The following is a 23,824-nucleotide window of genomic DNA, read 5'->3' as shown; positions in this document are numbered from 1 at the left end:
ATACATACATACATACATACATACATACATACATACATACATACATACATTTTGATGTCTAGCCACCTACAACTACTTCCACGTGTTATTTGTTACTTTCTTCCAACACATGCATTGAGTAATTCTATTCACCAAACCTTAGATAGATAAGAAGAAATTACTTAATATTTTTTACCTTCGCTTGAAATCACTCTTTTACTATATATTTTTCACTTTATGCTTAATGAGATACTCTTAGCTATAGTAATAGCATAGCTTGTTTATGACAAGTTAAACTAAGTGAATAGTCATAAAATGAACCTGAAAGTCATGGCGAAATAATGAATATTCGTCACTAGGCCGTAATCTATGGACCTACAAAAATTTAATTTTATCGGAATCCGTCAAAAAAATTCTACAAAATCAGCATGTGCTACTACACACGAAAAAGTGGATATAACAAAATTTTGTATTGCATGATCCCGAAAGGCCATAAATGAACCTGAAAGTCATGGCGAAACAATAAGCATTGGTCATTAGGCTGATTCATATAGGCCTACGAAATTCCAGGCTAATCGTAGTTCATCAAAAAAATTTTACAATATCAGCATATACTAATACACACGGAAAGATGGATATAATCATAAATTCGTCTTGCATGACCTTAAAAAACCAAAAAGAAAACCCAAAAGTCATGACGAGGCTATGAGTATTGGTCACTAGCATGTTTTCGATGGACATACAAAAATTTCAGGCCAATCGGAATCCGTAAAAATAAATTACAAAATCAGCATGTACTAACACACACGAAAAAGCAAATCACAAATTCATGTTACATGACTACACAATGCCATAAAATAAATCCAAAAGTAATGGCGAAGGGATGAGTATTGGTCACTAGGTCATTTTCTACGAACCTATGAAATTTCAGGCTAATCGGAGGCCGTCAATTTGTTTTACGAAATATGCATGTATTAATATACACGAAAAGTAGATATAATCATAAGTTCATGTTGCATGACCCCAAAATGCCAAAAAAAAAAAAAAAGAACACGAAAGTGATGGCGAAGCGATAAGTATTGGTCCCTAGGCTATTTCTCGTGGACCTACAAAATTTCAAGTCAATCGGAATTCGTCAAAACAATTCTACAAAATCAACATGTACTAATATACACAAAAATGGATATAATCATAAATTCGTATTGTATGACCTTGAAACATCATAAAATAAATATGAAAGTCATGGCAAAACAATGAGTATTGGTCACTAGGTCATTTTCTGTGGGCCTACAAAATTTTAGGCTAATCAGAGTTCGTCCAAAAAATTCTACAAAATCGGCATGTATTAATACACATGAAAAAATGAATATAACTACAAGCTCGTATTGCATAACCCAAAAATACCATAAAATGAACCAGAAAGTCATGGTGAAATAATGAATATTAGTCAATAGACTATTTCTTATTGACCTACAAAATTTCAAGCTAATCGGAATTCATCAAAGAAATTTTACAAAATTAGTATATGTTAATACACACAAAAAAGTGAATATAATCACAAATTAGTATTGCATGTATCTTAACTTTTGTTGTAAGCTATAGAGTTGGATATAATGAACTTTAGTTTTGAAGATTAGCCAACTGACTAGAGAAGCAATGACTAATTTGTAACTGAGCGAGTAATTCAAATGAATGAAAATAACAGAAAAGACTTTCATTTGTTAACTGCTATCTATTTGTGTGATTTTGAAAGTCTTTGAGTAGAAAAGACTTTCAAAATCTTTCCCTTGAAAACAGAATCACAGACACATGACTAGTTGTCCAATAACAAAAATATAAAACTATTTAATTACATTACAGGAAAGAATGCGAATACATACAACACGCAATTTATTTGTTGTTCTTAAAATAATTTCAACACATTACTAAAAATATGACAATATTTCTTTAGCACGTTATATTTTCAGAAAGAGACACTGTAGAAGTAGAAGTTGTTCCCTTAAGATTTTTTTTTTTTTTTTTTTGCATTACTTCCTTTTGATCTAACAAAATTGAAAATATAAATATAAAGACTACTTACTTTTCTAAGAATTCATTTAATCTACTTAAAGTTTGAACTTTACGTGAATCTATCAATCAAACCAACTTTTCTACACTACTTTAATGCTTATTTTATTTCTGTATCATTAATAAAACTAACTTTTCAACATTACTTTACTAAGTATTTTAATATGACAGTTCGTATGGTGTTTTAGGATTGATTGGTATGTTTGGTTGAGGTCCCGGGGGCCTCGGGTGTGTTTTGGGTGCTTAACGGGTGAAAGTTTGGACTTAGAGGAATTTTTGAGTTGCTGGTTCTGGTGTTTTCGCACCTGCGGTGGGGAGTCCGCAGGTGCGGCCCCGCAGAAGCGAGGCTGGTATCGCAGGTGCGCTTTTAGGCCGGGTGTTAGTGGTCGCAGATGCGACGAGTGAGCAGCAGGAGCGGAGATGCATCTGCAGAAGGGCAGTCGCAGATGCGGAGGTGAGAAGGTGACGATTGAGCGCAGAAGCGTATCCGCAGGTGCGAACCCAGCCCGGATAAGTGACCTCCGCACCAGCGATGATTTTTCCGCAAGTGCGTGACCACAGATGCGGCCCCATGAGCACAGGTGCAGAAATCGCTGGGTTGAAGAGGTAGCTTCGAGGGTTCACTCCTCATTTTTTCACTAATTCGATTTAGAGCTTGATGGGGGACGATTTCTCGAGGAATTTTGAAGGAGAACTCTTGGGTAACTAATTCTAACTCTATTTTGATCATAATACATAAATTTATTATTGTTTTCCTCGTCTAATTAAGGAATTTGAGGGTAGAAATTTAAAAATGTGGGAAAAGATTCCTCAATTGAAAATCTGAGATTTAATGGGAATTTGACGTCGGATTTAGATAATTTTTGTTCAAGTGAACTCTTGAGTGAATGGGTGTTCATAATTTATAATTTTTACTCGATTCCGAGACATGGGCCCGGGGAGACTTGTTGGGCGTTTTTCCTAATTTCACATTTTAGCTTCGAATTAATTAGTTAAATTAGTTACTTGTAGTTATATTTACATTATGCAATAAATTTGAATAGATTCGGGCCATTTGGAGTCGGATACTTGTGGCAAGAACGTGATATCAAGTTGATTTGAGCGGTTCGAGGTAAGTGATTTGTCTAACCTTGTGTTGGGAACTTTCCCCTTAGGATGTTTGATATTAATTGATGTGTGGGCACCGTGTACGTGAGGTGACGAGTACGTACATTGGCTATTATTGCAAAAATCCCGTTTTCCCTTTCTAAATCATAAACTGTTTTTCCTTATTAAATTGCACTAATACGTTTAATTGTTAAACTTAGACTAGAGAAGCATGCTTACGTGTTTTTAACTACCTATTTGACATTCTGTGCGTCATGCTTAGTTAAGTCCCTACTTTTCTTATCTGTGTTCAGTATAAACTGTATAACTCGATGTCATACCTGCCATTTCATCTTGAGTTGCATATTTAAATTGGGACTACAGACGTATTCCGGGAGATCCCCCTGTCTTGCATATTTATTTTGGGACTACATACGTATTTCGGGAGATCCTCCAGCACTGCATATTTACTTTGGGACTATAGACGTATTTCGGGAGATCCCCCTGTACTGCATATTCATTCGGAACTATGGGACGGTATCCCGGGAGATTTTCCACTGTATTTACCTTGTTCAGAGCCGAGGGCTCCCTTAATTGATAAATTTTCGAGAATTTCTTTAACTGTGTTACCGTAAACTTTACTTATATCTTTTACTGTTTAATTTATTATATTTACTCCTGTAGGGCCTTGACCTGACCTCGTCACTACTCGACCGAGGTTAGACTTGGCACTTACTGGGTACCATTGTGGTGTACTCATACCCTTCCCTGCACATGTTTTCGTGTGCAGATCCAGGTGCGAGCTATCAACCTCGGGATTAGTACGTGCTGCTGATTTTAGGAGATTTCAAGGTACTACTGCTTGCGTCCGCCGATCTTCGGAGTCCCCTTCTACTCCCTCGCCTAGAGACTTTCTTTATTATCTTCAGACTTTTGTATAGAGCTACATAAATTATAGCAGCTTGTGACTTTATGATATTTCAGGTCTTGGAAAATTATTTTGTATATGTCGAGTGGTACTACTCTTGGCTATTCACAATATGCTGTTTATCTTTAAAATATTGTGTTTTCTTTATATTTTTCGTAATATTAGGCTTACCTAGTCGTAAAGATTAGGTGCCATCACGACACCTTACGGAGGGTTAATTGGGATCGTGACAAATGTTTTTGATGGACATACAAAATTTCAGGCCAATCAGAGTCCGTAAAAATAAATTACAAAATCAGCGTGTACTAACACACACGAAAAAGCAAATCACAAATTCATGTTACATGACTACTCAACGCCATAAAATAAATCCAAAAGTCATAGCGAAGGGATGAGTATTGGTCACTAGGTCATTTTCTACGAACCTATAAAATTTCAGGCTAATCGGAGGCCGTCAATTTATTTTGCGAAATATGCATGTATTAATACACACGAAAAGTAGATATAATCATAAGTTCATGTTGCATGACCCCAAAATGCCAAAAAAAAAAAAAAAGAACACGAAAGTGATGGCGAAGCGATAAGTATTGGTCCCTAGGCTATTTCTCGAGGACCTACAAAATTTCAAGTCAATCGGAATTCGTCAAAACAATTCTACAAAATCAATATGTACTAATATACACAAAAATGGATATAATCATAAATTGGTATTGTATGACCTTGAAACATCATAAAATAAATATGAAAGTCGTGGCAAAACAATGAGTATTGGTCACTAGGCCATTTTCTGTGGGCCTACAAAATTTTAGGCTAATCAGAGTTCGTCCAAAAAATTCTACAAAATCGGCATGTATTAATACACATGAAAAAATGAATATAACTACAAGCTCGTATTGCATAACCCAAAAATACCATAAAATGAACCAGAAAGTCATGGTGAAATAATGAATATTAGTCAATAGACTATTTCTTATTGACCTACAAAATTTCAAGCTAATCGGAATTCATCAAAGAAATTTTACAAAATTAGTATATGTTAATACACACAAAAAAGTGAATATAATCACAAATTAGTATTGCATGTATCTTAACTTTTGTTGTAAGCTATAGAGTTGGATATAATGAACTTTAGTTTTGAAGATTAGCCAACTGACTAGAGAAGCAATGACTAATTTGTAACTGAGCGAGTAATTCAAATGAATGAAAATAACAGAAAAGACTTTCATTTGTTAACTGCTATCTATTTGTGTGATTTTGAAAGTCTTTGAGTAGAAAAGACTTTCAAAATCTTTCCCTTGAAAACAGAATCACAGACACATGACTAGTTGTCCAATAACAAAAATATAAAACTATTTAATTACATTACAGGAAAGAATGCGAATACATACAACACGCAATTTATTTGTTGTTCTTAAAATAATTTCAACACATTACTAAAAATATGACAATATTTCTTTAGCACGTTATATTTTCAGAAAGAGACACTGTAGAAGTAGAAGTTGTTCCCTTAAGATTTTTTTTTTTTTTTTTTTTTTTTTTTTTGGCATTACTTCTTTTTGATCTAACAAAATTGAAAATATAAATATAAAGACTACTTACTTTTCTAAGAATTCATTTAATCTACTTAAAGTTTGAACTTTACGTGAAATCTATCAATCAAACCAACTTTTCTACACTACTTTAATGCTTATTTTATTTCTGTATCATTAATAAAACTAACTTTTCAACATTACTTTACTAAGTATTTTAATATGACAGTGTCTATTTTTGGTCAAAGATGGCGTTCTAAGTTATTTTTTCGTGATGATAAGAAAATAGAATTGGACAATTGGCATTCATCTATTGAGGGGTCAAAAACTTATTTTCATATATTTTTTTATTCCTTTTTCCTTGTCAACTAAAAAGTGAAGTTGATCTCGACAAATAATGTCATTTTCATTTAAAGTTGAATTTTAGTGTCTTCAATTATTAATCAATCTAAGTAAATATTACGGAGGTATTAGTATGCCGACTTTCATTAATTAAAGAAAGTGATGTTGGGCATATTTTTATATGTTTTAATATTAATTTACCTATGTTTTAACCGTTTTTTAGTGCTATTTGGTGTTTAAAATGCTCAATATGTGTTAATTATTGATTTTATGACTAATTAAGATGTGTATGATGATTTAAGAGATTTTGACTTTGGAGTGCAAAAATATGACGAAAAGATGCTCCAGCTATAGGAGGAGAGGGTGGGAGTGTCGCATCCAACTTTTGAAAAAAGGCTATTTGGTGCACCCTTAGGCTATTTGGTGCACCCTTACCAGTGAAGTCTTAAAAAGGCACCCACCTTAGCATCCGCACCTGGGCGTAGCAAAGTTGAGGGAACAAAGGGTGGATGCATCCACCCGAGCATCCGATGCTGAGAAGTTCAAGCTTAGGCGGACGCGAAGCATCCAACTCAGCATCAATCCCTGAAGCTGATTCGGAAAAGGAAAAGGAAAACTTTGGCCCACGACTTTTGTACGCAATATATAAGCCAAAAAGGTCTCTTTTAGGTCATCTAACACACTTGGAAGCGAAAAAAAGCCATCACAGGGTTTGGCGACCGTGGAATTCGTCTTGAGTTCTTTTTTCCCCTTCTTTTATTGATTTTTATGTATTCTTGAGAATTATTTGAGATTGCTACCATGACTATGCGTGGATAAACTCGTTTATTCTGTAGTTATGGTTTTACATGAATCTTGATATTCGGATATTGATTTGAAGAGTTAATTTATTCATATTGGGTTGTTTATTCATATCATGAGTTTAATTATTTTACTGCCTAGCTAACAGTGAAATACTATATATGAATCTTGAGTTGAACTTGAAAGAGGTAGTTTTTGATTGCAATAGGATTAAATAGAGCGCGATCTTGAACCTGGTCATTGGGGAATTGATTTGTGAATACGGATAGAAATATACCTATTTGCCGTGCTTATCCAATTATGCAAGAGATTATTAATGCGTTCTTTTTATCTTTAATTTTGTAGAAATATAGGGTTTAGAATAAATTGAATATGTGAGTAGAAGTTGTCAAATTTCTACAAGTATTATTGTCCTTGTTGGTTAATAACCCAGATAAATTAATAAGTCGAGTTGATTGAAGAATTCAACAGGATTGTTACTTAACCATGACCCTAGAATATTATTCTCATTAAATTAAAATCTTTCGTGCTAGGTGTACTAGTTAATTAGTTCTTCTTTTAATCGCAACTTTAGTTAGTAGAATCAATTAAACAAAAATCACCTTGAACTTGTTCTTGACTCGATAAAGTAGAAATTGCTTGATTTAGTTGATAATTGATCACAAGTCCTCGTGGGAACGATATTCTACTCACTATTTATTACTTGATTGGCCGCGTATACTTGTGTGTGCGATTTAGGGCAACAAGTTTTTGACGCCGTTGTTGGCACTTAGAAATTAACTATTTTACTAGATTAAGCTTTTACTACTCATCGAGTTTAGTTTTTAATCTTATTTTTGGCTGGGTGTTTGATCTCAGGTACTCTGCTTGAATGCAACGGGGTAGAAGTTAGGATAGACTATAGGATTTTGACCCAAAACCTGAGAGAACATTTCGTAGAAGGTTGAGAGAAGCTCGAAAAGTAAATAATCTACAAGCACTCATTCAACTTCCTGCTAAAATGGCGGATGAACACCAATTGGCGGTGCAAGAGGTGGCTATGCCCAGCATTGCTAATGTCACCACAATTATCGTTAAGCCTAGGATCACTGGAAATTTCGAGCTTAAGCAGAGCATGATCCAGCTATGTCATGCAAATGGAAAGTTCATGTGACTGCCACACGAAGATCCCCAACAACATATTCTGAATTTTTTGGAGATTAGTGATACCTATATTACTAACAGGGTCATATCGGATTATGTCGGGCTCACATTGTTCCTTTTTTCACTGTTGGGAGAGGCCAAGAGATGGTTGAAGTTTGAGCCAGCTAACTCTATTGCATCGTGGAATGATTTGGCTCGCAAATTCTTGGCTAGGTTCTTTCCTTCTGGTAAAATCGCAAAGATAAGAAGTGAGATAGTTGCATTCAAACAGAGAGAAGGTGTATCACTTTATGCAGCCTGGGAGCGATTCAAAGGGATACTAAGAGACTGTCCACACAATAACCAAACCAACGAGGTACTAGCTCACACTTTTATTGAAGGTCTTCACCATGAAACAAAAATAATAGTAGATGATGCAGGTGGTGGTCAAGTATTGGAAAAGAGCTTTGATGAGATTTATGCGCCGCTGAACAAGTTTTTCCAAAAACAACCCAAATTGGCAAGGGGAAGCAGGTAGACACACCGTCCAGAAAGCTGCGGGGGTACTTGAATTGGATGTTGTATCAGCATTATCTGCACAAGTAGCATCTTTAGCGAATCAAATCAGCAAAATGAATGTGGTTCAGAACCAATGGCAGTTCCAACCAATGCAACAGGTTCAATCAGTACAACAAGTGCGGTGTTCTGCGAAGTCTGTGGCGAGGGCCATACTAGTGATGTCTGTCTAGTGGATCCAGAATCTATTTACTTTGTGAGGAATACAAATAGAGGATAAATAAATCAGAATAAAGTTGGCAATACATATAATCCTAATTGGAGGAACCACCCAAATTTCTCATGGGGTGAAAATCAAGGAGTTCAGAATCAGCTAAGACCACAAGGCCAACACCAGAATTTTCAGCCGCCACAGGTTGTTCAATCAGTAAATCCGATGGGTAAAATTAAGGAGATGCTCAAGAAAATTATGGCTGATAATCAAAATTAGGCTATTGCTATTCGGAATTTGGAGCGACAAATGGGGCAACTTGCCAGTACTCAAAATAATCGGCCAGCTGGGGCTCTTCCTAGTGATACTGAGTCTAATCCTAAAACTCAAATCAATGCGGTTACCTTGAGAAATGGAAGAGTATTAGAGGAAGTTCCAAAGAAAAAGAAGTATATGGCTAGTCCTGAAGGAAAATTAGTTCCCAAGCCAGTTGAGGAAAATGAGAAAGAGAGCAAAAGATCAGAGCTAGTAATTGTGACAAGGCCACCACCTTCGTTTCCACAAAGATTGCAGAAGAAAAATGATGATGCTAAGTATAAAAATTTCTTAGATATTCTGAGCCAAGTGCATGTGAATTTGCCTTTGGTGGAAATTTTGCAGGAAGTACCTAAGTATGTAAAGTATATCAAGGATATTGTGGCAAAAAAGCGAAGACATACACTGTTTGAAATAATTGCACTTAGTGAAGAGTCCAGTGCTAGAGTTCAGAGTAAACCTCCTCTTAAGTTAAAGGATCCTGGGAGTTTCACAACACCTATGTCTCTTGGGAAATAAAAAGTTGGTAGAGTCCTGTGTGATTTAGGGACTAGTATAAATTTGATGCCATCATCTTTGTTCAAGCAACTAGGATTGGGGGTCCTTGGACCGACTACAATCACTTTACAGTTGGCAGATAGGTCACTAGTGATGCCAGAAGGAATTATTGAGGATGTGTTAGTTCTAGTGGGAAAGTTTATTCTTCATGCTGATTTTATTGTTCTTGATTACGAGGCAGATGAGGAAGTGCCCATTATTTTAGGGCGACCATATTTGGCCACTGGTAGAACGATTATTGATGTGAGGGAAGGGAAGTTGAAGACGAGAGTTGATAATGAGGAAATCATTTTTAATGTGCATAAAGCACTTAAGCTCCCTAAGCATTATGAGGACTTGTGTATGATTATTGTGGTGGAATCGAAAGGGATAGAGCAGAGTCCTTATGTGAATTGTAGTGATCCAGGTGGGAAAATTTAATTAGATGAGGTGGTGTTGCAAGCTGAGTGTGTAAAGATGATTGAGAAAAGATCCAAAGACGAAAGAGGAGATCTTCTTAGAGCGTGCAAAAAGGCTAGACTTCATGGGAGAAAGAAAAAGCGAAAGCAGCCAGCCCGAGCAGAGTAGTAAAGTCGTGTCGCGACGTTAAATCAGGTACTTGTTGGGAGGCAACCTAAGATGTATTTTTTATTTTTTATTTTTACAGTGTCAAGTTTTGTTTTGTTTTGTTTTTCTTTGCAGATTAGGGGAAGTCTGAGTACCCGAAGTTGAAACTGAGGAGCATGTTTGAGCTTAAGTGTTGGGTCATCTTGACCCATAATATTGAGGATCATGTTGCTAGCTAGGTTATAGAGGGTCTCAGGGAGTATTTCTCATCCCTGTTTTAAAATTTTTCTCTGTGATCATGCATCGAGGACTATGCATAATTTAAGTGTACGGTGGGGGAATTACTTCATGAGTGTAATTATATAAAAAAAATTCTCATTATTATTTTTAACCCGTAACTAGAAATAGTCTAGTTTAAAGTATTTTCTTCAAAAAAAAAAATACAAAAAACAAATTAGAAAAAGCTCGGACTTTTTCCGACGATGGATCTCTTGGACAGATTTCTTGAGAGATTAAGGTCCGATTAAAAATACTAAAAAAGATTTTCTTTTGCTTTTATTAGGATTGCATAGGTACTCATTCCCTCGATTTTTATTTTGGCACCGGCTCTTTTCCAAGGGATAATATTTTGAACCGGGTACCTTTTATTTTTAGAGTAGTATAGGATATAGAGACTCAGGCTGAATTTGACACATTTAGTGACTTGTTTGGTATCAACAGAGTTAGACCTGGACATGTGGTTTATAAATTTCCCCATGAGTTTTTGAGAACTATTTGTTCCTTGAAAAATAAAATAGCTTATTTGTGATGCTTAGGCTCATTTTCTTGACTTTTATGCTAATTGTTTGCCTTGTGCATTAAAATTATGGTTTCACTATGTACTTGCTTTGATTGAGAGTTTGGATGTAGTCATCCTAATCGAATCATGTACTATTATGTGGTGAGATTTTTGTGTAGTTCCATGTAGTACACTGTGTCTAGAACTTTTCCTAATAAATAGAACAAGCCCAAAGAAAAATAACCCAGTAATGCCTGAGCCTTCAACAAGATCACTTCTCACACGAATAACAGACCTAGATCCAAACACACCTCAGAATAGGAGATATATCCATTGCACAGCCCAAGGCCACACATAAACTCATACCAGGCCCAGATAGAAGACTCATTTACCCAGCAATTGCAGATTAACCACTCAACCACATAAGTTAACAAAACACACATGGCAACCCAATTAATAGTTCTGAACTCTATTAACAATAGTACCTAACAAGGACAAGATTACTAAAGAAGCATATTGACACTTGCATTTAGAAGCTAAGGGATCAAGACACTAGATAACCAACAGGACTTAGTTTCAACATGGCAAGTTTGATGTAGAAAGCAACATAAGTTCATGATTGAGCAATTATTCAACAAAGGAGAGAGTGTGGCATGCTTAAGGAGGACTTAAGAGGCATGTCTATTGAGTTAACAGAGTGAGCACACACATCCCAAGTTTCCAGAAATCAAGTTTAGAGTAAGGTATGATCCAGAATTAGTCAAAAAGGACTTTAGACCTAGGAACTCTAATCATAGGAGTCTGATAGGGTTATAGTCAGGAGGATAACAATTTCACATGCAGGTTTCTATCATGAGAGCCTAAACAGTACCACAAGCAGACTAGTGAGCATGGTCGACAACAGTCGACAAACAACTTAACATGCTGAGTAGAACACAAAGATTCAAAATCCAAAAGAACTCATAGTAGGTAAGGAAATCATACTAATTTTAAGGTTACTAGGACATGCATACCTCAGGGCTTATGCCAATTGACCATGTGTAACAGAAGGAACTAAATATATTGAAATTCAACTAGAAGTCTTAGGCAATACTAAAGAATGCAGGATTTGAAAAAGTCGAAGCATAATACTAAAGTTTTCCAACAACAGAGCAACATATTTTGCTAAACATTAATACACATAAGATTCATGTAGATCAAGGGGAACAGTAGCTCAAACATAAAGGATTGAGTAGAAAGGGACTAATTATTAAAGCAAATTCTGGGCAGGCAATAATTCCCTAGGATTTTCAGTGCAAGTATTCAAAGTGAGACATGAAAATGGTACAATAGTAAACAGTCAATGTAAGCATACATAAACATAGCATCTTCGAGCAAGCATAACAGCCCAGAATTGACTACACTGATTGAATATATGAAAACTTATACAAGTTCAGATGAAGGATTGCAGAAGAAATTCAAAGCAAAGGTCGGCACATTATCATATTGGCTTCGAAAAGTCCACATAACAAGGATGTTCAGAAGCATGATCACAAACAGGGAAGAAACATAATTGCGAGGGTTTGAACACTTACCAATTTGCAGTTTAACAATAAATAGAGAAGAATCACCAAGTTTCAGTAGCACAGTAAGAACAACAGCAAGAATTCCAAACCCTAGTGTGTTAGAGTTCACATGAGCTTCGGATGAGCCTCGAGCGGTGCTCGCACTAGGGAGGTAGTTAGAGAAGATTTCGAAGGCCTATGCTTTTAGCCGGTCAAGATCTTAAATTTCAGAATAGTTTAGAGTGCGTGAGAGTGAGAAAGCAGTAGCAGTGGCAGTAGGTAAGTCTTAGAGAGGAAACAGGGAAGACAGTTTGTATAGAGATCGATTTGAACAAACAAGCATGGGAAACAATCAATTAAACATAAATAAGACAAGAAAATATCTAATGCAAATTAGAATCGGTAGAGGAGATGGAAAATCTCAAACCCTAATTGGATTCAACTGTTTGAAAATCAAACCAAAGGTGCAAATCGTTCCTTGTCGAGTGTATATGGACAGAGTACCGTCCAAATCCCAGAGATTCGAGTCATCCTAGTCCGATCTTGGAAGTGGTACTTGTCAAAGTTAGGTAATTACCTAAGTAATACCATAAACGGACGACCAGTAACAGAGGAACATAGATATGGTAAGTAAATAATGGGTGAATCCCATTATCAACGGGATTCGGAGAGGGATTAAAAAGGGGAGGCGACTAGGGTTCTTCAGAAGGGAGAGGGAGAGTTGAGATTGCTTAGGGGACCGCTTGGGGAAAATGGGTATTAGGGTTTGGGATTGGGTAGTTAAAAAGGAGAGGTGACGTGGGCCGTTGATCTTGAGAGATCAACGAGCCAGGATTAAAGAAATAGGTGGGACAGGTCGTTTAATGGGTCTGGACCAGGTTTGGGGAGAGGGTTACTTGGTCTAGGTTGTGGGGCATTGGGCCCATGGTTTGCGCCAGCTTTGGTCCGAATTTTGGCCTTATTTTGGGCCAGATTTTAAAAATAAAGAAATTAAGAGAAAATAAATTAATAAAATAGCTCAATAGGTACAAAAATATTATTTAAGAAAATAAATACTTTAAAATAATGGTTGAAGGTTGTAAACGTATAAAAAGTTATTTTGACCTTAAATAAAATAATAAATGCAATTAATTATAAAATATAGGGTATTATTACAAAAATATGTATACACCATAAAAATACAAATGTAATTATATAAAATAAAGTAAAATATTATAAAATATGCACGTGGGTGCAAATAATAAATTTGGATGATTAAATCACCCCAGAATAATTTGAAGGGATAATTGATGAATATTTGAATAATTTAAATGAAAGAAAATGTATTTTAAAGTCTTAAACATTATAGAAAATACTTATATGACCCTTATGAGTTGGGTAGTAGTGCAAAAATGGCATTCTGAAACTATATGGAATACTTATAAAATTGAGGAAAAAATTGGATATCAACATGCATATGTTTCATGATGGATATGTGACTTTATTAAGCTGTTTAGTCAGAGTGAGTAAGTTGACTTGAAAGTAGTTATGCTAAGGAGTCAGTTTCTGAGGTTGAGATGTACCGAAGTTGCTATTTGATTATTTGGAACTGTTCACTATTGTGCTTGGCATGTTTTGAACACGGGAAGGTAAGTAAAGAATGTATATGCAAAGGGCTAATTGTTGATATCAACAAAAGTTATTGGTGCTTGAGCTTAATTGAAAAATTGTGGCGTGATAGTGCTAAGCTTAATTTTGTTCGGTCTATAGGTTGATTTTACTTTGGTTGAAGACGAATAAAGGTTTAAGTGTGAGCGGTGATGTTAGGCATATTTTCATATGTTTTAACTAGATTTTGGTGCTATTTGGTGTTAAAAATGGCCAGCACGTATTAATTATTGGTTTTATAACTAATTAAGTTGTGTATGATGATTTAGGAGGTTTGGAGTGCAAAAATATGACGAAAAGATGCTCCAGCAATACGAGAAGAGGATGGATGCGTCACATCCAACCTTGGAAAAAAGGCTATTTGGAGCACCCTTTGCAGTGAAGTCTGAAGAAGGCATCCACCTTAGCATCTGCACCTGGGCGCAACAAAGTTGAGGGAACAGAGGGTGGACACGAAGCATCCACCCAGCATCCGATGATGAGAAGTTCAAGCTAAGGCGGATGCGAAGCATCCAACTCAGCATCAATCCCTGAAGCTGATTCGGAAAAGGAAAAAGAAAACTCTGGCCCACGACTTTTGTACGCAATATATAAGCCAAAAATGCATCTTTTAGGTCATCTAACACACTTGGAAGCGGAAAAAAGCCATCACAGAGTTTTGCGATTGTGGAATTCGTCTTGAGTTCTTTTTTTCTCCTTTTATTGATTTCTATGTATTCTTGGGAATTTCTTGAGATTGCTACAATGACTATGCGTGGCTAAACTCGTTTATTCTGGGGTTATAGTTTTACATGAATGTTGATATTCGGATATTGATTTGACGAGTTAATTTATCATATTGGGTTGTTTATTCATATCCTGAGTTTAATTATTTTACTGCCTAGCTAACATTGAAATCTTGAGTTGAACTATATATGAATCTTGAGTTGAACTTGAAAGAGGTAATTCTTGATTGCAATAGGATTGAATAGAGCGCGATCTTGAACCTGGTCATTGGGGAATTGATTTGCGAATACGGATAGAAATATACCTATTTGCCGCCTCTAATCTCGTAGAAATATAGGGTTTAGAATAAATTGAATAGGCGAGTAGAAGTTGTCAAATTTCTACAAGTATTATTGTCCTTGTTGGTTAACAACCCAGATATATTAATAAGTCGAGTTGATTGAAGAATTCAACAGGATTATTACTTAACCATGACCCTAGAATATTATTCTCATTGAATTAAAATCTTTTGTGCTAGGTGTACTAGTTAATTAGTTCTTCTTTTAACCGCAACTTTAGTTAGTAGAATCAATTAAACAAAAATCATCTTGAACTTGTTCTTGACTCGATAAATTAGAAATTGTTTGATTTAGTTGATAATTGATCACAAGTCCTCGTGTGGACGATATTCTACTTAGTCTTTATTACTTGATTGACCGCGTACACTTGCGTATGCGATTTAGGGAAACAGAAAGCATTTTACTCGTTTTATTTTATGTGACGTCGAATGACATAAATTCTAAAATGTTAATTTGACTTAAATGTCTAATAATACTTAAGTTGCTTTCACAGATTACGTATACGCCAAACAGGCATGCATCAGCCATATTTATCTATTAGTTGTAACTGACTATATTAAGAAAGACATGCTTGAATTCTTTAAAATGTTTAATGTATATGTACGCTACCTAAGCTATCATTTCTAGCATATCGGGGGCGGATCCAAAATTTAAGTTCTATAACTTATTTTTAAGATTCTTAGCATTGAATTCGTTCTAATTTTAAAGTTATAAATTCATATATATTATTTGTTACAATTTTAGTGGATTTCCACGCCGAAAGTATAGGTTCATACTAGAGGTGTCAAACGGCGGGCTGAGCTGATTTTAGCGGGTCAAAATGGATTGAGTCAATAAATAGGCGGGTTATTTATTGGGCCGGGATGAATTAGATAAAGATGTGCTAAAATTTGGGTTATAGCCCAACCCGCTCAACTCTTAGCAAGCTTTAATTAATGTGTATTGTTTCTTATGAATGGTTTAATTATCAAATAAGACATTTTTTTCTTTTGTTATGGTCATATGTAATATGTCGAACAAAAAAGAATTATTTTAAAGAAATTTTAGCAAAATTACTCATTGATCAATTTGAGCTAAAAATCAGCCGAACTTTAGATGGGCAGAGTTCAACAAATGGACAAGTCAATGACTGGCCCCTTGGGCAGGTCAAATGGGTTTGAGCTCAAATTGACACCCCTAGTTCATACGAACCCAGTACTACTAGAGGTATCAATAGATATTTAAAAATCGATTAAACCGACCGAACCGTACCGAACGATTTTTAGGTTTCTTTTAATATAACCGTAGATTTTTATATAAATCTATCGTCGTGCCGATAATTTGGGTAGGTTTTTTATTTTATGAACTTAAACCGCAAAAATATCGAACCGTACCGAATAAATTTATATGTGAAAAATATATTTATATATTAAGTTTAAAATAAATACAGAAAATTAACCGAACTGTACTGATATCGAAGAGAAACTGACATGATTGGGAAGGTTTCGAAAAGTCTAATTTTGATTATACATAATAAAATAATCAAAAAATTGATATAGTACAAATTTTATAAAATAACCAGCCGAATCGAACCATTTACGCCCCAAAGTAATGGTACATTGCATACGCTCCTAGAGCAAAGAAAACAACTCTACCCAGCAGCATAGTAAAGAATAAGGAAGTGATTAGTACATGAAAATGTTTTTAAAGTAAATGACTTGAACAAGCAGTTCTTATTAATTCACTAATACACAGAATCATCAGCATTTGCTTTATTGCTTACTACTTTTTTGTTAATACTGATTGAAGCACAACATTACTTCTTCAGTCCTGTGTAATCAATAGGAAGAGAAATTGGCCACGCAGGAAGCATGAACAAGAATGCTGATGACCAACAAGGTAATAATCTTTGAATCATATCTGGAACATCATCTGGATCACCAAGGCAGAGTCGACTGAACGGTGAAGCCGGTAAAGCACCGGCTTTAGGCCACAAATTTTGTTGAGCCGCCCTTGCAGCAAGGACATCCAACTTCAATGTTTTCATGTTATATGAAACAACAGCATCCCCGAAACCAAGGTATAAGATGTTGGAATCAAGCGGATGGAAGGCGATTGGAGTAGGAATGAGCCCAGTTAACGCTTTGCTAATTAAAGTATCATCAAACACGATGTCACGGATCTTTACCCTGTGCTGCAGAGTCCAATTTGAAGAGTCATAGTTGTCAAGAATCCAAACGGAAAAACCCGAAAATCCGAAGGGATACGAGGGCACAAGAGATACCTCGATATACCTCAAGTGATCCTGATGAACATCACACAAAGTAGGACTTCCGTTATTTCTAGCATCATTACATTGCTTATCAATATCATTAGGAAGTCCAATTATCCGACATTGATTCAAGTCATTGGAAGGATTAAACGCCATAATCCCAAGTCGACGATCAATCCAATGTAGGTTCCCATTCAGAGCAACAGGCCTCCTGAGCGACACAACTTCAATTGGTACATCATTATGAACAACAAGACTTCTCCAACTTCCAGTCTCAGACGAGAATATCTCAAACTTTAGGATATACGACTCGCCAAATTGACAACCAAATCTCACAACTTTAAAACTCCTCAGAGACCCCCCTTCAGATTCCGTTAAAAAACCATTACTAACATGTCCAAAACGCATCGAAGGTGGAGGAAGCGCAACGCATTGCCCTGTAATAGCATTATAAATGTGATAATCACTTACACATCGATTGTACAAAACTAGCCCCTCACTCACTGCTACAATGGTATATCGTTCATCTTCAGGACGAGCAATACAAGGGGAATGAATTGTACAAAATCTTGGATGTAACCGATTATCAGAGAGCAAATCAGGCAAGTATGACTGAGCAAAATAGTTAACACCATTATTAACACGCAGAGTATCAGCAAGAATGGTCCAAATAGGTGCTTGTTGGGGCAACACAGAAGCTCTAGAAATATAAAGGGATACAAAAGAAGGTGCAGAAATTAAGGAAAGCCACTGTTTTGAGACACATTTGTACCTAAAAACACATTTTACAGGCAATCTTAAGAAAACTTCTTCCAAGAACCAATTAGGAAGGTACTCATTCTTGAAAAAAATCTTTGATTTGGGTTTTGCAAGTTTTCTATTAATGGGGTTGTCAAAATTTGTTTCCTTTATGTTATGAACATAAAACTCCATTTTTTTAGCTTAGATTTGGACAATAAAGAACTGAGTGGGCAAATCTTGAGGGGGTCAAGAAATAAAGAAGAAATGAGCTTAGATTTAGAGGACTTAAGATTTTACCTATTTATAGCTTGAGAATATGTGTAAATATGGCTTAGAGTCAAGCAGACTAAAAAGGACTTGTAAAATTTAGAAGACAGATTTTCTCTCCTCGTGGATTTGCCCATTCCTGCAATTTGCTACTGACTCTATTTTCTTAGTCTCTTCCGGTATACTGGTATACCATTTTTTTAATAACAACCAAATAAAAAGACTATATAAATAAATAGAGAGTAGTTATAGAAATTTATTAGAGTGTATCTTGGGTAATGAACTCTTGATTATTAAAACAATTACAAAGAAAAATAAACACTTCTTGATTTGGTGATGGAACGGTTCCGGTCTCCAAAATTTATTGGGGATTGACAGGGATGGCCGCCCCCTAAGCGGCTGATCTTAGCCGAAAGTTTTAAAATTGGCGTTATTTAAAAAATGATCCCTGAAACCGCATTTAATTATTGTTGTTCAAGGTTTCTCTACTGATGGTAGAATTTATGCTATATTTACTTTATATATATGTTAAGTTGCATATTAAAGTCTATCTGGTTGACATGATTTCGCTATTCAAGAATTTCTCTACCGGATTGGTAGGGTTTATGTTATATTTTACTCTACATATCTGTTAAGATGCTCATCAAAATCTACCAGGTTGGCATGATTTCGCTGTTCAGATATTTCTCTACTGGATTGATAAAGTTTATGTTATATTTATTCTATATACTTGTTAAGTTGTTCATCAAAGTCTATCAGGTTGGCATGATATTTAGGAATTTCTTTACAGGATTAGTAGAATTTATGCTATATTTTACTCTATTCGTTAAGTTACTCACCGAAATTTACCCGATTGACATAATTATTTTGTGTTGTTTTAACAAAGTATTATTCGAATTTACAATTTCAATTTCGATCAAAGTGTTCTGCTTCAAATGATCTCAAATTTAAAATAAAGCTTCCAAATATCAATATAAACAATCCCCAATTACTAATTTAGTCAAATAACACTAAATCAAAAAGACCCACTTTATCTTTTTCAACACTTTCTAAGATCCAACAAAGAGTTTAGAGTTATTTACACTACATCACTAAATCGGCATTTGAACTAAAAAAATTTTAGGAAAAAATTATCAACAATCAAGCGATTTTAACAAAAAAATGAATCATTAACCTTTTACTTTCCACCATCAAATACGAATTTCAAGCTTTAAATATAAATTATGGTGTTCCAATTAAGATCGTAAAAAATAGGGATGTTCCGCCAAAAACAATCCAAACATACCGTGCAATTTTTCGGTTCCCTACCAAGAAACTATTCATATCCGTTACATATATTTATTTTAGAATAATGAATTGGGAAAGGCTAATGGGAATGAGAAAAAAAACATAAAGAGATTTTTAACTGCACTTAGTGTGTAGAAAACTTACATTGATATCACTAGATTATAAGCCGTGATTATTGGTTGAAACATATTAGTTTTTTTCTACATTATGTTTTTTCCTTTTTCTTTTAGAGATAAATATCAATAAAATAAAATAACCACTCAAGTATCCAAAATCCATAAATTTATGAATACTTTGCAATTCGTATTTTTTGTTATAAAACAATTGGCTCTGTATATCTAACTTCTTTTATTTTAAGTATTTCAATTAAAACTGCATATATTTTCTTTGCAATTAGTGAAATAGTAACCAATAAAATCTAAAATACATACATCGTGAAAAAGGATGAAGGTAGTTACAAGCAATTATCAGTAATTGAAACATGTAATTTTATTTTTTTCTTTCTCCTTTTTAGGGTGAGGAAATTCATGATATCTCATTCTTTAAGAACATATCAATAACAGAAAAAAATTAAAATGAATCAAACAAGAATAAACGTAATATAAAATAAAAGAGAGCAAATATTATTTTACTTTAGTGATAAGAATTAGAATTGGTCAAAAAGTCCAAAAGACTTATTTTCATGCTTCTTGATTTTTTTTCCTTGTCAGCTAAAACGTTAATTAGTTGGTCTTGAGAAATAACGTCCTTTTTCATTTTAAAGTTGAATTCTAGTGTCTTCAATTAGTAGTCTAACTTAATTATAAAAAACTAATTTTAGGTACATTAATTCTTCATCTTCATTAATCATTATAATGCAGCTGGTTAATCAACTCTGTAGGTAATATTATGCTTGCCTTTCTTCAATTAAAAAAGATATTTTATCCGCTTCAATTTATTTGATGGTATTTGGGCGAATATGAATTCAATATGCTAGTGAAATGAACTAAAAGATTAAAGTTGTGGTTAAAAAAAAAAGAAGCAAACCTCGCATCATAATCATAGTAAATAGTTTAATAAATTGATTTTTTTTAAAGTTATATAAAAATAGAATGATCTTAAATATATTTGGAGCATTCCAAAATTGAAAGAGTATCAGTTATAATTGGAGCGGATAAAATCATAAAATAATCTTTAGAGGTGCGCACAAGAGTGTCAGTATCTGTCTTAAGAGATTTATTGAATATATAAAAATTATTAATTTAAAATTTCAGTAACTTAAAATAATTAATCCATAAATTTTAAATATTGACTATGTTTACGTATAATAACACTTAATTGCTGTCCCGTTACCATAATTGTAAAAAATATGTAATAAGAATTACATATACGCAAACAGCAGCTATACAATACATAAAATATATATTCGTGTGACATGCGCCGCCTTATTTACTTATTTATCCTATCTAAGGGGGGCAAGTGAGCCGGTTCGGGCTCGAGACCGGTCCGGGACTGTGGGCTAAATGGGCCGGGACTGGTAGGACCGTTAGAGGTGGGCTTGGGCCAATCTCGTGAGCCGGTTCTTGAGTAGGAACTGTTAGGACCAGCACCGTTTGGCCCGCCTTAGATATAAATTTACAAGGTATTGCCTTAAATATTTTTTTGATATATTTTTACTATTTCCAAAATTTGAAAACCACATTCCTTTTTTAGTTTTAACAATGTGAATATGAAATCTTCTCATGATGGCTGTGATTCAAAAAGGTTCGCAATTTGAACTTAGAATATCAGGCATACTACTATTGACTGTCAAATGGTTATCTTAATATTCCAAAAGGTCCAAAAAAAAAAAAAAATATTCCCCAAAAAAATAATATTCCAAAAGGTCTGCATTTGATCGGATTGCATTCATCAACTGTTAGTATTATATGTTAAAGTTCTAAAGGTTTTGGCTGCATCTTCTACGAAGGAGCAGATATAAAAAATGAAAAGTCACTACAATTAATTGGTGGATTTAGTAACCTGAAAAAACAATTAGATCATGTTAAATTGTATTGGTAATGCAAAACGATATTACTTTTTAAATGAATATAAGATAAATTGTTAATAGTTTAAGAATATCTATGCACTAAGGGCAACCCGACGAATTTTGTGGCTTAAAGCCAAACTTTGACGAGAGGCCTTAACTTTTTTTTTATAAAGAATATTTTTTTAGTTGAAGTTTATTTTTCTAGCTTTTTTCGATGCAAAGTTATTAATAATTTTCTTATAATCAATTTCTTCTAATAAGTCTTCCTCAATTGACAATAAAACTAATCCATTTAATCAGTCTTGAGATGTTGTTGATCTTAGGTAAGATTTTATCAATTTTATTTTAAAAAACTTTTTTCCGGCAAAGCAACCGTAACAGGAGTTGTTAACATTATTCTATAAGCAATATATGTATTTGAAAAATAATTCAGTCTTTTTATTTGATTAAGTATATTGATTAAACTGTTATCTTCTACTTGTACTATTTTCCTTAACTTTCAATTCAGAAAATAAATCTAAACCATCAATATCGATTTGATAATTATGCTTTAAGGAACCTTCAATCACTATGTCAAATTTGTTTTCCCTTTTTATTCAACTTCTGATGTATTGTATTTTGTTACTTTACGAAATTTTTTTCTTTTATATATAACCTAAGATAATTATAGGTAAATCCTTATGATTATTACTATATTAATTGATAACCTAGTAAAAATAGTGCAATTAACTTGTTATCACAGATTAAAAATTATTTATAATTTAAAAAATATTTAAGTGTCCGTATATATATAAATCTTTACGAATTCGTTATTATCGAAATATGATAAATTATATTCCTAATTACCATCAATAGATACTGAACAACACAGCTAAAAGGCAGACTCTGATACCACATGATGAAATTCGTATACAAACACAAAGCCAACGCAGTGGAAATTAATTAAGAAATATACCTTCATCCATAGTCGTTCAAGTATTGTAGAATCGTCTTGGAAAACTTGACAGAAAAAACCTAGGAGACTCCTAACCTGTGCCTATCGTTGGATGTCAGACTGATGGAGTCACATGCATATTTATAGGTAGGCTATGGATTCTTAGGCAAATACTTTAGCCCTAAGGACTTCTTCCATAAAATACGGTTACCCTAGGAACTCATAATTAATAGTTTCCTTCCATCAAGGAAACTTCTAGATATGCATAACAATAAAATCTTATCTGATAAGGTAATTACTTGGGAGACAAGTTAATCAAATCAATTACCATAATATGTGGGCAACAAAAGTCTCTTGAAAGATACGTGTAATTCTGTCACGACCCAAAATCCTAACCTGTCGTGATGACGCCTATCGTGGTACTAGGCAAGCCGACATTACAGAATAATCCCAACACATTTAATAGAAAATGAATTAAAGTAGTCTAAGTAACTAAAATTCTCATAAACAGGGATAGAAACCCAAAACTCAACGCGAAATTCCCAACTATCGGGGTGTCACAGAGTGCATGAGCATTTATATATTACAAGTCTGGAAAACACGGTCTATAATAGTCTGAGACTAAATACAATCAGCAAGAAGAAAGGGAAGGAGAGACAAGGTCTGCGAAATACCGGCAACTACCTTGGAATCTACGGAAGATCAACTACGCGAAGAAATCAATACCCACTGTGTCCGGGAGCATCTGGATCTGTACCCGAAGTGAAGGGTGTAGTATGAGTACAACCAACTCAATAAGTAATAATACTAAATAAAGAACTGAAAGTAGTGACGAGCTTCACAGCTAAGTCCAATTACAGTAATTTCCAACATAAGAAGGTAGGCGTGCTTTCGAATTCAACATTTAAGACCCACACGGTAATTTCATATCAAGTTCAACTGAAAGAGACGATAATATCTCTCAAACATTTCCAAAACAGTGATATATGACAGCTGAAGTGCAACAACAATGAAATCAATACATCCTCTCAGAGCAACAGTCACTTAGTCCTCCCTTTTACTCCAACCTCACAATCACTCTTTCCTCTCAATCACTCAGCACTCGGCATTCAGCACTCGGCACTCGTACTCAGTAGATACCTGCACTTACTGGGGGACTGTGTACAGACTCCGGAGGGACTCCTTCAGCCCAAGCACTATATTCCGCACAGACAACTCACGTGCTAGTATAATATCTGGATCTGCACGGATAACTCACGTGCTGCACGGACAACTCACGTGCTATAGTATCAATATCTCATAA

At 34.6% G+C, this 23,824-nt stretch overlaps 2 protein-coding genes and 1 non-coding gene across 3 annotated transcripts; 1 reads left to right on the top strand and 2 right to left on the bottom strand.

Annotated features, from left to right (window-relative positions):
* Positions 1 to 8,113: 8,113 nt before the first annotated feature.
* Positions 8,114 to 8,220, bottom strand: LOC142167699 (small nucleolar RNA R71). Its single transcript, XR_012697786.1, has one exon. It is a non-coding gene; the product is annotated as a small nucleolar RNA R71 (small nucleolar RNA).
* Positions 8,221 to 9,460: 1,240 nt separating this feature from the next.
* Positions 9,461 to 9,874, top strand: LOC142167381 (uncharacterized). The gene has a single exon (XM_075227545.1). It carries the CDS (start codon positions 9,461 to 9,463, stop codon positions 9,872 to 9,874), a length of 414 nt encoding a protein of 137 aa, XP_075083646.1.
* Positions 9,875 to 16,713: 6,839 nt separating this feature from the next.
* On the bottom strand, positions 16,714 to 18,488 carry LOC107832515 (putative F-box/kelch-repeat protein At4g22430). Its single transcript, XM_016660379.2, has one exon. The coding sequence runs from the start codon at positions 18,215 to 18,217 to the stop codon at positions 16,829 to 16,831; it is 1,389 nt and encodes a 462-aa protein (XP_016515865.1). The 5' UTR covers positions 18,218 to 18,488; the 3' UTR covers positions 16,714 to 16,828.
* Between the last annotated feature and the right edge of the window lie 5,336 nt (positions 18,489 to 23,824).

This window comes from Nicotiana tabacum, chromosome 12 (assembly GCF_000715075.1).
Source record: "Nicotiana tabacum cultivar K326 chromosome 12, ASM71507v2, whole genome shotgun sequence".
In the NCBI taxonomy this organism is placed as follows: Eukaryota; Viridiplantae; Streptophyta; class Magnoliopsida; order Solanales; family Solanaceae; genus Nicotiana; species Nicotiana tabacum.
The sequence above is the reverse complement of the archived record's forward strand: the minus strand, read 5'-3'. Positions and strand labels throughout refer to the sequence as shown.